This window comes from Spinacia oleracea, chromosome 6 (genome assembly GCF_020520425.1).
Source record: "Spinacia oleracea cultivar Varoflay chromosome 6, BTI_SOV_V1, whole genome shotgun sequence".
Classification (NCBI taxonomy): Eukaryota; Viridiplantae; Streptophyta; class Magnoliopsida; order Caryophyllales; family Amaranthaceae; genus Spinacia; species Spinacia oleracea.
This window is the reverse complement of record NC_079492.1, coordinates 51,668,426-51,685,587: the sequence shown is the minus strand read 5'-3', so window position 1 is coordinate 51,685,587 and position 17,162 is coordinate 51,668,426. Positions and strand designations below refer to the sequence as shown.

Here is a 17,162-nt window from a genome sequence, read left to right as displayed (position 1 = left end):
GGGGGAATCAATGGAAAACGATTTTGCGATTTAGGTTTAAAAATTGATTTGGGGAAAATCAATTTGGGGGAGAACACATTTTTTGTTTTTTTTGGAATAAATCTGCGTTTTGGAGTATTTCCATCGATTAATTTGGAGTATTTTTTGTTGGAAATTTTCTGGGATCTTGTTGGTTTTGAATTCTTTGTTTGTTTTGGATCTTGTTACGAATGTTTTGGTGATATAATCGTTGATTTTTGCTGATTTTTCTGGGATGTAAAAGTTGATTTTCTGGGTTTAAGAAAGAAGAGGAGAAGAGAAGAGGAAGGGTTCCTCGGTGGTTGTGGGTGGCGATGGATATTGATTTGGAAAAAGCAGCAGCGGGAGAGAGAAAGGAGCAAAGATGATGGGATTTGGAGGATTGGCAGAGGGAGATAGAAAGGAGCAGAGATGATGGAATTTGGAGGATTGATTTGCAGACTCCCGAGAAGAGAAAGAAAAAAGAAAAGGAAAAGAAAAGAAAAAAAATTAATGTTAACGGAGACTTAACGGAATTGACGGAAAATGCTCATTAAGGGCATTTTGTGTTATTTATTAAAACTCCGGGGGTATTTGGTGCATTCTGGAAAGTTTAGGGGTATTTGGTGCATTAAAGCAAACCTCGGGGGCATTTCATGAAAAATCCGAATTTTATATTATTACATACTAATTCTATTTCAAAATGATATTTGCACTTTCTATTTTAGTCTGTTTTGTAATATTTTTTACACTTTATTTAATTCTAATTTTGGACACGAAAATTTACTATCTTACCCTTCTTAGACCATGTTGTTTTTTTTGGCTTAATTTTAGTTTTAGGATTTATTTCGCAGTTCAGTTCAGTTTAGGAGCATTCAGTTCAGTCAGTTTAATTCAATTCAATTCAATTCAACTTAATAATAATAATAATAATAATAATAATAATAATAATAATAATAATAATAATAATAATAATAATAATAATAATAATAATAATAATAATAATAATAATAATAATAGATCGCTGCCCCCAAACTCATGAAGAAATTGGCAGACATATATTTCACGAAGGTTACTGCTGATGCGGTATCCGCCTACTCCTTATCTTCACGTCATGTTGCCTTATGGAAATCGCAGCAGGGGGATCACTCCTCAGCTTGGTTGCGGGCAGTCCCCATCTCAGGTTTAGGCCAGACTATGAACGGTAAGACTTATCGTTCGGTTCTTTGCTATCGGTTGGGTATTCCGTTGTTCTCTGATTCGACGCCGTGTTCTGCTTGCTCTCGGGTTTTTGATGGGGACATTTATGGGGATCATGCCGTGTCTTGTGCTGGGATTGTGGGTATCAAACATCGACATAATGTTGTTCGTGATACCCTTTTGGATATTTGCTATCGGTCGGGGATTTCTGCTCGCAAGGAGGTTGATGTTGGGCTGACTAGTGAGGGTGATGGAGCTCTTCGTCCTGCAGATATATTGCTTTATTCATGGGATGGCGGCCTAGATGTGTGTGTTGACTTGACTGGGTCTTCCCCTATGACGCAATCGGGGTTGTCAAGCTTCGTTCCGGGTCGGGTTGTGGCGGTTGCAGCGCAGCGGAAGGTGGATAAGTATGCAGCACGTTGTAGGGCTTTGGGTTACGGTTTCTTTCCTTTTTCCTTCTCTTCTTTTGGGGAATTAGAGAAAGGGGCTGTTTCTTTGCTGAAGCGGGTCCAGACGTACTCCAGGGCTCAAGACATTGGGGCGCGGGCAGCTGCCCACATTTTCAGCAGGATCGGGTTCGCCATAGCTAGAGGAGTGGGGGCCCAGATTGTATCTCGGCTACCCTCCAACTTCTTGTAGTTCACTTGATCTTTGTAGCTTGTTAAGCTTGTAGCAAAAAAAAAAAAAAAAAAATAATAATAATAATAATAAGCCGGGTTGTGACTGATGCGGCTATTCGGAAGCGGGCCAAGTACGAAACACATTGTTGCTCATTCGGTGTTTTACTTATTAAAACCATTTAAACAAATAATGGTATATAGATAAAATTATTTTCATTCTCATTCATCACTTGTGCCAAGCATAAAGGTATCTGACTCGCCCTTCCCTTCGATAGTAATTCTCACTTAATACTTACACAGTCGTCTCGTCAACCTCATGACCCGATCACTTAATACCTATCTAGACCATTTACTTTATTGAGTTAAAGATGACTTTAAGGAGGGGATGGGCCTGCACACTCGCAACCGCCTACAATTCTCATCTTCATCCCCTACCAACCGCATGACCCGAACACTTAACACCTATCTAGACCATTTACTTTATTGAGTTAAAGATGACTCTGAGGCGGGCAGGGCCTGCACACTCGTAGCCGCCTACATTCTCATCTTCATCTCCTCCATCCACGATAGAAATGATACCCACCCCTACCAACCCCCATCTCGAGAGGTACAAAATAAATTTCATCCCCTCTTCATCACCTCCCTTCCCGTGTATTCACACCCATCCCTAGACTCGACTTTTTTTTTTTGTAAGAGAGTTTGGAATTTTAAAACTCTATTATATAGAGGCTCTGGAAAAAAAATTGTCTCGTTATAGTTATTGAGTAAATAAATAAAATATTATAATATGTAAGTTAATATTACTTTATTTTTTATATTCATAATCAATAAGATGAATGATTAGCGACTCGGGCGGGTCCAAAATCCATCACCGCTCCTTCACCCACGACGAATAATTTATTAATCCCATCACCCAATAAACTATCCACCATCACCGCCACTTCGGGCGGATGCACAGAGGGATCTTCCGATAAACCCGACCCACCGACAATTTGACATCCCTATAATCAATAAATAATCCAACTTTCAACTAAATTTTAAATATATTGATATAAGTTTATTAAGAATTATCAAAATTGATTGTATTAACTATAATATTGAAAAACATATTTAAAAGTGACTTACATAATTAGGATTGGGCGGGTGTTCTCAAATCCGATCAATTTAAACTCACCCCATCACCAAGGTGGGTACGTGTTATCCTTATACACATCCACCAAAAATCAATTTTAAGCAATAAACTCACGTCAATATATTCAAAAGTTAGTTGAAAGACAAAGTGACTTATTTAACGAATATAGGGACGAAAGGTTGTTAGTGGGGCGAGGTTTTTTAGGAGATATATATGCTTCGCGTATCCGCCGTTGGTGGGTGGGGTGGAGGAAATGTGGTCGGTGACAGGGTTAAAAAATATACTCACCCAGGGGGACGGGACGAGGATGCATGGAATTTTTATTAGCCCCACCCGTCTCTCTTATCTTTCAACTAATTTATTGTGAATCTATATAAAAAAAAAACCTACTAACCTACGTATTTAATGTTTTTTTTATTTACTCAATTACTCCAATCAGACAACCAAATTGTTGAAAACTCTCGAATAGAGTTTTAAAATTCAAAATTCTCTTACCAAAACAAAAAATGTTGATTCTAGGGGTGGGTTTGAGGCTGGTGATACATGGGCGGGTGATTGAGCGGGGATAAATTTTATTTTTTACCCTTAGGGAAGGGGATTGGGTGGGGTGGCCAGGTTGATACTATTGTTCCTATTGTGGGTATGTGGCGAGGATGGGGATAAGATTTTTGGTGGTTACGAGTGTGGAGGCTCCTCCCTGCTTCAAAGTCATCTCTATCTGAATACAGAAAATAGTGTGGTAGGTGTTAAGTGATCGGGTAATGAGGTAGATGAGCGAGTACCGCATAATTTTGTTTATGTACCCTTATTTGTTTTATTTTTTTATAATAAATAAGATACTAAATGGGGAAATAACAAATTTTTCCATCATTGATATTAATTAGAAGAATATATGTAAGCTTTATTTTGATGATAATTGTCTACTACTATACTTTGGATTTTGTATATAAACCGTGCATCGGACGGGTACTATGCTAGTATTATATTAAAACAGACACCATGAGTGAAACATGTCATCACTTCTTGGTGCAAAATTTTCCCGCCAAAAATCTTTTTTCCTAACAAAATCTCTACTTTAATTTTTTTTTTCTATCCTTTTTTATTTAAAATTTATGTATGGAAAATTATTTTTTTATTGATTATGGAAATAATATATGCCACATAATAATAGTTTGCTAAAATTTGGGGTAATATTTTAGCCAAAACGTTATATTAATAATGAAAAATGTATTTTTACTCAATATTTTAGTCAAATCAGCATAATAATATACCAAATATCTAGGTCAAATTAGCTCAAACATGTAAATAAAATATGTAATACGTAGCATGATGAAAATTTCATCTCTATATTAGATGATTAAATGAGTATGTTCAAAATTTATTAATTATGCAGTAAATTTTGGGAGCAAAATATTTTAGTAAAATAATTTTAGAATATCCGTGCATGCATGAGAGTTAGAGCTGTCAAAAATCGACCCGACCCGAAAACCGACCCGAACCCGACCCGAAAATACTGTGTCCTGAACAAGATTTTGTGACCCGTAACCCGATTTTATCCGAACCCGAGCAACCCGAAAAGGAATGGGTCAAAACCCGACCGAACCCGTTTTGGACCCGACCGATTGAAAATCATTGTATTTATAGTAATAAATGAGATTATGAGAAAATTTAAGCATAATAGACACGTTGTTTTTACTATTGTTGTGTTAATATGATTTTAATTTGAATTATACGCCATTTTATGGTTGAATTTGACTAAATATAAACTTTCGTAGGAATTTTTTTTAATTTGTCCCAATATTTTGTATATTTATAACTTAAATTAATGAAAATATAATGCGCGTTTTAAAATCTCTCAACCCGTTGGGTCAACCCGAACCCGAAAGTTCTGGGTCTTGAACAAGCATTTGCAAACCCGAACCCGAAAGTATTTTTCTACAACCCGACCCGACCGACCCGTTTGACAGGTCTAATGAGAATTAATCTAGTTTTTACAATAAATTGCAGATGTGGTTAAGGAGAAGAAAGAAAATAGTTTGTTGCATTCAACTAGTGTAATAGTGTATCGAATATAATACACTGGAAAATATAATGTTGCTACTCATCCTTGACCCCATGGCCTCTTATATGTTAATGTTAAATTTTATCTATCACTCAAACAAAACAACTTATGACTCTAAAGAAATCAAAAAGAAGAAAAGTCGTTCTTTTGAATGTATGTCCAAAGTTATGCATTTGAGTAAAATTTTATGATAACAATTTTTTTCTGAATTTTTATTCTTTTACTAATCAAATCATATATCTTTTCTAGAAATTTATTTAGATCAACCCATGGAATTAAAAGAGAAAAGAATAAGACAAGAAATAATGTTGCGCTTTCTTCTAGCTAATCAAATGTGTTTTTTCCCTCTAAAATGTATTTCAACTTTGTAACTCAACACACAATTGTAACTTAAAAATTTTCTTATAAGTCATAAGTAAAGTAGTACAAATTAAAAAATAAAGTTTTACACAAATAAAGAAAATTATTCAAAAATTTAGTTTACCATAAATGGTAATAGTAAAGATTAGAAGGAACACCTTTACTTTTACGCACTTCTCATGCTGTCGTGCATTGGCCGTCGGATTGTTGGACGACGTAGACAACGGGTAAATATGTTGATATGTACGTCGTATAACAGATTGTTTTGTTTGAGATCTTGTAATCATTCTTTGCCCAGATCAATTAACTTCATCGTTAGTGATGTTTTTTGTTTTGCAAAAATGTGGAAAATCACACTTTATAGAAAGTTCCACTTTTCATGATATTGGAGGGATAAAATTATCTATCTATCGGGTAAACTACCATCAGTAATACTTTCTCCGTTTCGCAAAGGATGCATCATTTCTATTTGCACACATGCCAACACGCTTCTTTGAACCTTAATATCTCTAAATGCGTATAAGTAAAAATTATAAAAGTTGATATTTGAAATCCTTGCTTAATACGAATTTAACAAGATCTCACTTGACTAGTCTTTTCTTACACAATAATGAAAAATGATTGTCAAAGTTGATTCATGAATAGTACGCATCCGGAGGAAGTAGATAATAGTTGTTGTAATGCTAGTGGAATCTACGTAGGGATGTCAATAGGGCGAGGCGGATGCAGATACCTAAAATTTTCATCCCATCCCCGCCCATCACCCATGGACCCATGGTAGGTACAAATTTCATCATCCCCGTCCCAATGAGTACAAACTAAAATCCATCCCCTCCCAGTTTCATCCCCACCAATACCTGCCTAATTTTTCTTATTTAGCAAACACCTGCAACATATATGGAGTATAATGAAAAATTAACTTTTAAAAAAAGTTACAACTAAAAATTAACATATATAATAGGGCGAGACATGGGATGAGACGAGTCCAACACAAAATCTACACCCACCCCATCGCACGTGGCGGGTACAATTTTTAGCCCTATCACCCGCCAAACATTTCGCCATCCTCGTCTACTTGGGTCCGATCTAGGAAGGGTCTCACATAAAACCCGCCCCATGGACATTCCAAAATCTACGTCAATACGGAGAAAGTTGCTTACGTAGGTAAGTGAAACTTCCCTCGGAAAGTTAATTCGCATATTCAACCAAACAACATTTTGTACTTCCTACGAAATGTCAATACATCGAAAAATCTTCTTCATAGGAACTTTTACTTCTTAATTTCCTATGGCCAACCAAACAATACCGCAACATGTGTTAGTTTCCTTTGTAATTCTTTGATATACAGAGTACTCCATCACTGTTTTGCCTGTAAGTGATGCAGGGATTCTGATATCTGCCATGAAAAACACAACTGTTGCTCTCATAAGGCTGTACATCTTTCAATTTGTTAGTTGTTTCAACTACAAAAGGAGAGATCTTTCGATACAAAAGTGGAGCTAAGGTTAGAATTAACAGAGCAGAGGAGAGGGGAGAAAAATAACCTATGTTCCTACAAAGTTTTGGGCCTTCTACTTGACTTTAGCTCTCTTTCTCACCTTCATGGGAGTTTCTGCTTGTATACCAGCATTACCCCGTCTAACACGCCCGCCTTTCCCTCGTTTACCCTGAGTTTTCTTTGTTAAAACAGTTGATTCTGCCGAGCATGGTGAACTCAAAATCCTCGGAGCTTGAACAGACTCCTTGCCTGCAACAGTAATAGAACTACCCTGACCATTATTTTCTGCTTTCTTGGATACCTTACAGTTGAAGGGCCGAACACTTCTTGGTTTTGCTGGTGGTTTGCGCATTGGTGATTTCGGGGTTTCTGCAGCACCAACCTCTTTGTAATGTTGATGTAAAACCTTAGTAATAAGGTCTCTCTTTGTAATGGTGCCATTCTCTTTGTAATGTTGATGTAAAATCTTAGTAACAAGGTCTCTAAATACTAATCCACATTTGTATTCTCTTGTACACTTGGAGTAGAAAACCAGCGCGTTGTTGGCAAGAAGCAACAAGTCTCGCAGGAGTTCAACTGTCGAAGTGATGCAATTGTTGGCGATTCTTGATCTTATTGTGTCGAGATCCATATGCTGCCGTATTATCCTCTTATATCTAGCTCTCTTCTGCAATGATAAATCAGATTAATAACCGCACTAAAGACTTGTTAGTTCAGATAAAGAAATAAAAAACAGAAAAGGAATACAGTATAATCCTAGCATCTTAGAAGTGGAAAGTCTCATGCGAAAGTCCATTGTAATGCAACTCCATACCTAAAGTATCTGTTCCTATTCAGAAATTTCTATCACCCATCTCTAAGTTGGTAATCACAAGTTGTAAAGAACACGTTGGAAGTAGGGTTACACTACCATGGAAACTGCAACGAAACTTTTCTTGCAAAATTATACACAAACCCGTTACCATTATCACCCTTTATTATTGCTTACAAAACGGGCTGTGAGTATAGTGCAAGCTAATAACAAAATACAGCAGTGTCAGTATCAAAGAAGCAACATGGATTTCAGATAACAGTCCTGGCATAATTGATTTACATGACCAACAGCAGAAGTGACAGTGAAAGGATTGCTAACTTGAGTATTTGGTAGGAGTTGAGCAGTTCATTTCACTCATTCCCCATTACAATACCCTAAAAAGAGGACTGGAAATGTCCAAGTTTATTGCCCTTGCCAAAAACTCTCTATGTATGCCTGATGCACAGTCCCTCATAAATAACCATATACCTAACTCTCTATGCTCTTATGCTTGACAAGGGGTGGGGAGGGGGGGGGGGGGGGGGGGGTGGGGGGAGTTAAGTGGTTTTCCATGCGCGGAATTGTCTTTTAGAACAGTGGTTTTCCATGGTGCGGCAATTGTTCTATTCGTTCACTTGGTTTATCATACCACGATATTGAGATAAGTCTATTCTAATTATTTTAGTATTGCAACTTTACTCTTTTATTGTTTTAATATGCAACAGGGAGAACATGATGAAAAGATGTCTTATTGCTCATACCTGGCTATCCAGCCGACGCCTGAACACAGAAGCATGTTCATTCTCCATTATAGAATCTAAGATTTTTACAAAATCACCCGTATCCTGCTGACTCGTGCATGGAATCTGATCATTTGCATCAGGAGATATAGCAGGCTGGACATAGCCACTTGTCACGTTTTCCTTAACTTGTGAAGTGGTTGTCATAGAATCAGGTAAACACCTCGAGTTATTCTCTCCTACACTACCTTCCTTTACTTCCTTGTTCAACTCCTTTGCATCAGGAGATATAACAGGCGGGACATAGCCACTTGTCAGGTTTTCCTTAGCTTGTGAAGTGGTTGTCGTGGAATCAGGTAAACACTTCAAGTTATTCTCTCCTACACTACCTTCCTTTCCGTCCTTGTTCAACTCCTTTCTTCGCCTCTTCCCTCTTCTCTTCCTGATATTCACCCCATGTTCCGAGAGCATGGTTTCAGCTAACTTTTCTAAACTCGGAAACTTCTCTAGTCTAATAGAAGGATTCAAAACTACAGGCTTTCTGTCACTCTCTTCCACTGCTGCTTCAGTAGTAACAGCAGCTTGGTATTGTGGTAACCAAATTGTCTGGATTTCTTGAGTGAAACTACCAGCAGATGACCCATCCTGGGATACCTCTTTTCCAGCACATCCATTTTCTCCGGATTTGAACAATGGTTCCAAAGATTCAGCTGCACTACAACCATGACCAGCATAACTGCAGACTGCTTTCTCAGATTTCAGGGTTTCAAGTTTCGTCTCCAAAGAACTGCATGAAAATTTTGTGACATAAATGACAACTTTAAAACTGCCCAAAATTATAAGATTATGGCATCTACTTTGAAACTATGAAACCAAAATCTAAGTCATAAATATACATTTAAAGCAATGACATATACAACAACAATCCAATATGGATTATGTCATAAGAGAGGTCGGAGAAGATTTATTTACATGTAACTTCACAAACAGACAGTAAAGACAGGTTAAGTGCAGTTTAAAAATAAAGGAATGGGACCAAGTACTAATGATGTATAAATCTAACCCTTCCTCTGTTCTCTTTTTAGTTGACACACTTCTTTAGGCACGTTTGTCAATGCATGATTCCAAATACTTCAATATCTTCCATTATGAATAGGCAAAAAGTATAAACAGTTGATATTTGGGAAATACCTATTGAGACGAATCTAATAAGATGCCACATGACTATATCTTTTCTAATAAGACGCCACATTGAGACGAATCACAAAAGAAAGTCAAACGAGTTTGTGTGAAAAGTGTCAATATCAAATTTTGTCAACTAATAAGAAACAGAGAAAGTAACAAACATTAGGAAAACAAAATAGGTTTACCAGGGGTATTTCAACAACATTGGTTCCAGGGGCACCAATTTTGCAAGAAATCTTGTGTTTAATTTCATTTATAATGCTTTTATAAATGAGGCATCCCATATTTCACTTACCCCTTATAAAGTGGTAAGAAAAGGATGAAAAGGAAAAAAATATATAATATATAAGGGAATTAAGAGGAGGGAAAATGTTGGATGTTACGGAGAAAGAATAACTTTAACTTAGAAAGAAAATGGAACTTTGTTTCTGGGTCCCAGAGGAAATTAGCAACTTAAAGCATCTCCAATGGTTGTAGCTAGGGACTATCTTGATATTCATAAAAGTTTCAAGCTAATAGCTAGACCATTGGAGTGAACATAATAAATTAGCTTGGCCAAGCAAATAAGCTAATTTGCTTGACAACTAGCTCCCAAATAGTTGCTAACCATTGGAACACAAATTAGCTAGAAAATGAAATAGCTTGAAATGTTATGTGGCATAAGAAGCTAATTGTCAAATTAGCTTACCACTGTAGATGCTCTTATAACCCCACCCCCGCCCCCACCCCCACCCCCACCCCCCGTCACAAGCCCCCAAAAAACTTGACATCAAAGAATATCAAGCAAATATCACATGTCAATTGTTGTACACATAAATTAATGTTAAAAGTACAACCATGTGACTAATAGTATACGTTTGTCTACCTCCAACTCTCACAACGTCAGATACTCGGAAACTTTAGGAAAATTAGAGGCCAAAGTCCAAATGCAGGGTCGACAAGGAATTTAGACGGTGACAGGAATGCATGAAAAAGTCAGCAGCTACACAAACCACTTGGCACATGCTATTACTATTACGTACCCAATTGATTCCTCTGATTTCTCCAATTCTCTACGTAATTCAGTTACACGCTTTTTCCGCAACTCTTCCAGCCAAGCACTAGGGCAAACCAACATGCAAACAGCACGTCAATTTCTGAGTATTCAGCAATTCATATGCCAAGACAGATATTATTACAGAGTAGAATAGTTTAAAAACACAAGGAAAATTACCTTACTCGATTTTACAAACATGATGAAGCATGCATATGGACAATAAATATTACTGTTTTGACAAATAAAATTCTCATGTGAATATTATTTTATGAGAAATAAATATAGGAGTATCTGCCAAGACTATTTCATAACTTGCATAGATCTTCGCTCGGCCTAAAAATTTGGGCTTCTCTGGCTTTTGTTAGACCCTTCAGTCTAACAGAAGGGGTTTTTCTTTTTTCTTGTGTTTTTAAGGTGGAGAAAGGGATAGATGGAAATTAAAATTATAGGCTAATAGGCAATACAGCAATTATTGCCAGAGTCGAAAAACACAACAGCATCTATTAGTCCTCCACAAATAGACATTATCATAACAATTCACACTTCAAGGTAAATTCTAAGCTCTAACCATCAATCTTAATTCTCAAATGCAATCTCCATTCTGCTCAACGCTTCTGAGAAACAACAGACAGTATATGCAAATGTCAACGAGATGGTTTAACAGGACACAAATCAACAAAAACAAGCTTTGGGTCATTCGTTTTAGAGAGCTATTGTGCAAAGTACAAACAGATGACGCTCACGAATAGTTGTCAAACGCGCAAAGCATAATCAACTAGTCTGACCTGAACGAAATTAAGCAGTGGCAGGAAAGCGTTATACTTACGAGCAGTCAGAATTGCACTCTTGCAGTACCTTATACTTGGCTTTGCACACCTGCAGTTGTTATCGTTTTTTACTTTTGTTAGGTAAATTGCATAATTTTTAAAGCTACGTAAAAGAAAACAAAAAACTAATACAAGAGGCATCAATGGTGAAGGAACAGGTCAGAACCCTAGTCCTAAGCCACAATTAAATCACTAGCATAAATACCTTTCAGCACGAACTGAAAGCAACAATCAACACCACTTAGTACGTATAACAAAATTCACATCCTACGGAGGACAAGCTTAACTTGCAAACTTGAGTGTAGTACCAAGACTGCTGTTTAACAACAGCCCAAAGCAAGACACCCAGAGAGTCAGGGATAGATTACAGAGCTCTTTCTACAAGGCATAGCAACCCCATGAAATAGTACCAACTGCAAACTAATATAAACCCAGAGTCCCAGAGTCAACATGTATATTATACCACAGCAAACATTACCAATCAAATGACTGGCGCCTAGCTCCATGCAACCGTTTAATAAAATAGTCACCAATTCCTCCTATAAATCAATCATAACCTTGAAAATAGAGGCAAAAATCCAAACTATATAAAGATCCAAGCCCTCGTCTTATGCTGCTCAAGATGAAGACTTCGGAATATCAATTGCCTATCTAAGAGGATAACAGATTCTATAGTAAGGCCTCCTATAGAAAGCAAACAAGGAAATTGATTTTATGCTTGAAATTATTAAGACAGTAAGGGAACCAACTTCTATATGTGCACACCAAGAAAAAAACAATGGAATGTCCAAAACACACTACAATGTATAGACCCGCAACTTGGTTTTCATTCCACCTGTCACACTTCTTCTATAGGCTTCTAAGGTTGTTAAGAGTCAGAATATCCAACAACAACCAAGCTAACCCACTAAAAATGCTGGGTCGCATACATTACTTACTCTCAGCCTCTCAGGAAGCTAAGAACGCCAACAACGTTTAATACTTGGCTGTGAGTTATCTAGCACAAGTTTGCTTGTAGACTTTGTCAAATGAACCTGGGCTGCACACATCAAGGAGGAGGAGAGTTATCCACTTTGAGCCTAAAGTGAGGTTCCATCCCCAAACCAAGCAGTAATGGGGGGGAGTAGCTCCTTGAGTTTACAAACATACAAGCTGGTTATCATCTCCCATCTTCTCCAATTTGGCAATGTGGGACAACTTACAATGTGCATTTCACATGGTCTCAAAACAAAGAACGGGATATGGAAAGGGATACTCGGTCTCTTTTGAATTTTTATGCTTGATAACTAGAAAATTTAGGTTCCACATTCCCGCCAAATACTTCATTGAAATCATTGAAACGGAAAAGAAATAAGAAGTTTACAAAGACCAAAAGACAGCCTTACTCGGAAAGGAAACAAAACTTGTAATGGGTTACTCTGATTCTCTGAATATGGAAAAAAAAATACTTCTTCCGTTTCATATAAGTTACACATTTCTTTAGCCGCGTTTGTCAATGCATGACTTCAAACACTAATATATTCAATTATCAACAAACAAAAAATTATAAAAGTTGATATTTTGAAAATATATATTGAAACACATCTGACAAGATCACATGATTATGTTTTTTCTTAAGCATAAATAATAAAAAGAAATCAACGCGACTTAAGTGAATAGTAACCAAAGTCAAAAAGTGTTAACTAATAAGAAATGGAGGAAGTACCTAATGGCAAGCTACTTCGGTAAGTTGGTAATATAACCAAGTAACTAAAACAAGCTTCCTTCTCTCTTTGCTTCAAAAGAGGTACAAAGTCCAACATTAACCCTCAATTTTAAACGACTATACCAACTCATAATCTAGACTCATAATTTACAACACAAACTCGTTAAAATATGCAAAATTTACACTCTCTTTCTGTAAATGATGAGCTATGTGACTATATTAGACCGTTATAAAACATTACTATATCTGTCTCACTATAATTGGTCATATTTGGTTAGATTTCAACTTTTAAGGAATTGACCTGAAATAATTACCATTATAATTTTTACAATTATTGAGAACAAGTGGTGAATAACCAACTTAACGCATCAAATACTAAAATAGTAAATAGTATGAAAACAATTCATGATATAAACTCGCTAGATATGAAGACCATCCTATTATTTCGCACGAATTTAAATCTATTTGGTCAGATTGATCGCCGTTTTTAAATTTATTGGTTAGGAGCCAAGAAGATCCTAGAGACCGTCTACAAAATTTTACAAAAACTTCCACCTGCCTGTGGGTTCTGGTTAAATATTCCTGCTGTGTTAATGCACTTATGATTTCACTTTGTTTGGTGAGTTGAAGGATATCCTATGATTGATGCATGTGACGAAGTTATTTGGATTGCATGTTCTTACATGCATGATGAATCAATGACGTTCTTGGCTTCTTTTGTTGCCGTGGGAATTGTTAGAGTTTGATAGTAAATGGGTTTAACACATAGAGACGATCAATTCCTCTAAGCGATGGGTTTGTGTCGAACAAAGATTTGTACTTGAGATCACATCGAATTCGAGTATAGATTTGAGTTTGGTTTTGATTTGAAAAACCAAATTTTGAGCGTAATTATGCTCAAGAGAAATCAATGGGTTCGAAATGAATAATGTTTCCATTATGTTGAGATGTTTGGTGAGTTTGAAAATAAAGAAGTTATCATCAAAAGAGAGAAAATTATAGATTCGAAAAGAATGGCGTTTCTGCTTGAGATTCTTTTGTACTGGAGCCGACATCAGTGAGTTGTGCATATCAACTTCAAGTCTTCAACAAAGACGAAGAAGTTCATCACATTGATTCTGTTGCTGGCGTAGAAAATATTTTTACGTATGTTTCCAATTGCAAAGTTCGTGAAACTGCCGCTACGATTTCGGGAGTGTGTTGAGCATAACATAGTTATCCTAGAGGACATAATATCATATGAGATAAAGTTATGTTATATGACAATGTATGAGATAAATTTCTATAGGACTCAGAGCATTTCCATTCATCAGGAAAAAAATTCTCTCTTTACCCACTTACTTTCTCTCTCCTCGTGAGTATTTTTTTGTCAAAAGTCTATCTCATTCATGAGGAAAAATATATTTCCTCATCACTCTCTTCTCAAAATAAAAGCCTAAAAAGAGTGAATTATAAATATGTTAAAAATATAGCAAAGTGGATATCATTTTATAGATGAGGAAAACAATATGAACATTTATATTTGTATGTATTTTTTCGGAGTTGTATTTTCTAAAATAGAATCACTGTAAATAATTTAAATATTTATTCCGTCTCCTCAAATTTTGGGTCATGTGGTATTTTCTGATTAGATGAACATTTGCTTGAGTAAAATTCAAGAGAGGAAATGAGTTTGAGCAAAAAAATTCCTCATGGGGAGAATTTCGAATTTCTCCCCATGAGTGGTAATGCTCTTAGGAAAACTAGGAAGTGTAAGATATCTAGTGTATAATTCTATATTTAAACAGATACCATAATGAGTGGTAATTCTCTTAGGAAAATTACGAAGTGTAAAATATCTAGTGTATCAATATATATTAAAACAATAACGGGAATGACACGCGGTGCAAAAATTTTCCCGCCAAAAATAGTTTTCCTCAAAAGTGTCTCTACTTTACTTTTTTTTTTTATTAACTGTTTAGTTATGGGAAAAGAAAGTTGGTTTTATAGATTATGGCAATAGATAATCTATCATAGAGATACTTTCTAAAACGATTTGTGGTAATATTTTTGTCCAATCGGAAAATATATTTTCTCAATATTTTTGTCAAATAAGCATTAATATTCAGTAAAAAATTAATTAATTTTAGAATATTCGTGTATGCACAGGATCTCATATAATCTCTATTATATAAGTGAAGAGGTGAGGTTATTTTAATAAATCCACTTTTGGTGTCCTTGAATTACTAAAATACCCTCTAAACTTATAGAATAGAGAATATAACGACAACCTACTCAATAGGAAAAGCCCAAAAAATCATTTTAATCAATTTTAACCCCTTAAATAAATTCTTACCATTTTAATCAATATGTTTATACGCTTTCGACTCTATATAACTTATATATTTCTTATTATATTCGCGTGCATCGCATTTATATTATATTTTTTACATGTTATTTTAGGTTTAAATGTAATAGCACAAATTTGTTTCTTATATTCGCACGCATCGCGTGCATATAATACTAGTTTGTAATATAAATAGTGCCCACGAATAATATGAGAGAATTTGAATTTGGACACTATTCACGCATTTTCTAAAAAATATAGCACAATCCTACGCGGGATAAATGTAATAATCACAAACTCTTAATAACCCAGACATTCATGTAATAATCGTCATTAAAGGCAGATGATTCATAATTATATCAAAATTAATTAATTTAATTAGGAAGAGAGAGAAAATGGATATACCTGAGGGGTGAAAAGGTAAGGGTAAAGGGTACGGGTTTGGAGCTCCGAAGCAACAGCATCCCAATTCTGAGACCCATGCCTTAGAACGGCCCCACCTAAGATCAACTCTTCCCATGTACCCCACCTTAGCGTATCATCCCCTCTTCCCTCCACCATTACCGTACGCTCCCCCGGCTCACGTTAGCATCCACCACCACAACAACCACCACCACCACAACAACTACCACCACCTTTGCTCCCTCTAGAATTATTCTCAAAAACCCCAGATCAAAAAAACTTCATAAAATGCCAAAATTGTCAACCAAATTACCCAAAAAACTAAGAAACGGTTTAAAACAAACTAAAGGGTTTCGTATTATTGGGCGGAGGAGGCAGAAAACGTGGTTTACAGGCCAAAAGAAAGCGGTTTCCCGGTAAAATTCCCGGTTTTACTGTTTGGGCTATCTTTTTTTTTCTTCTAATTTTCCTATTTTTGGGTAATTGGATTTTGATGATTTTAAATTTAAGGAAGGATAAGAGTCAGCGTAAGACAAGGGGTTGACAGATTCTATTTGTAAATATTTTTTTACTCCTTTTTGTTTTATTTAAGAAAATTTTTGAAAATTTAATGAAAGGGCGAAAGTTCTAGAGAGGGAAATAGTGAAGAATGTCAGGAGAATATGGATGGTGGAGAGACATAAATGGAGAATTTTTTTTTAATGATTGCAAAAGTGTATGAGAAAACGAGGTTGGGTGATTTTATCCCAAGTGTTAAAGGTGAGTCTGAAATATGAGAATACAACGAGTTTGGAAATTAGTTTGGAAATTCAAGACTCTACTTTTTTGTTTTTTTTGTTCTCCACCAAATTAAAACATGACACACAAAAATAGATATATATATCTAAAAAATACTTTGATTATTTTAGGAATTATGTGAGTTTAAGATGAGTCTGGGTATAATGTGTAAAAATAGGAAGAGTCTTACGTGCATCTGAATAATGAAAAAATAGAAGAAAAAAAATAAGTGGAAAGCTGATGTGTCAGAATCTGAAAATTAAAGGTGAGTTTGAGGGATAAACTCACCCTTAATATGTGTATATAAGGGCGGTTTTTGCTCAAAAATTCTTGCGTATATAAGGTGGATTTATTGTGTATCAGAATAATTTTTACAGGTACTAGTAATTTGGAACCCCGTAGTTAAGTGAATTCTCTCTCTACCTTTCCTCTCCTCTAAGAAAGCCCAAAAACCAGCAAAACCCTAGCGCCGCCGCAAGCTCGCTGGTGGTCGAGTAAC

General features: G+C 35.9%; 1 protein-coding gene across 2 annotated transcripts; it reads right to left on the bottom strand.

The window, feature by feature from the left end:
* Positions 1-6,294: 6,294 nt before the first annotated feature.
* On the bottom strand, positions 6,295-16,596 carry LOC110795961 (uncharacterized). Of its 2 annotated transcripts, XM_022000998.2 has the most exons (5): positions 15,890-16,596; positions 11,453-11,502; positions 10,613-10,690; positions 8,427-9,192; positions 6,295-7,539 (listed from the first exon to the last, which is right to left on the bottom strand). In XM_022000998.2, the coding sequence occupies exons 1-5, from the start codon at positions 16,043-16,045 to the stop codon at positions 6,946-6,948; spliced, it is 1,644 nt and encodes a 547-aa protein (XP_021856690.1). In that variant the 5' UTR covers positions 16,046-16,596; the 3' UTR covers positions 6,295-6,945. The 2 variants fall into 2 exon arrangements, with proteins under 2 accessions (XP_021856690.1, XP_021856691.1); XM_022000999.2 differs by lacking the exon at positions 10,613-10,690 and having other exon boundaries at positions 15,890-16,568.
* Positions 16,597-17,162: the final 566 nt, after the last annotated feature.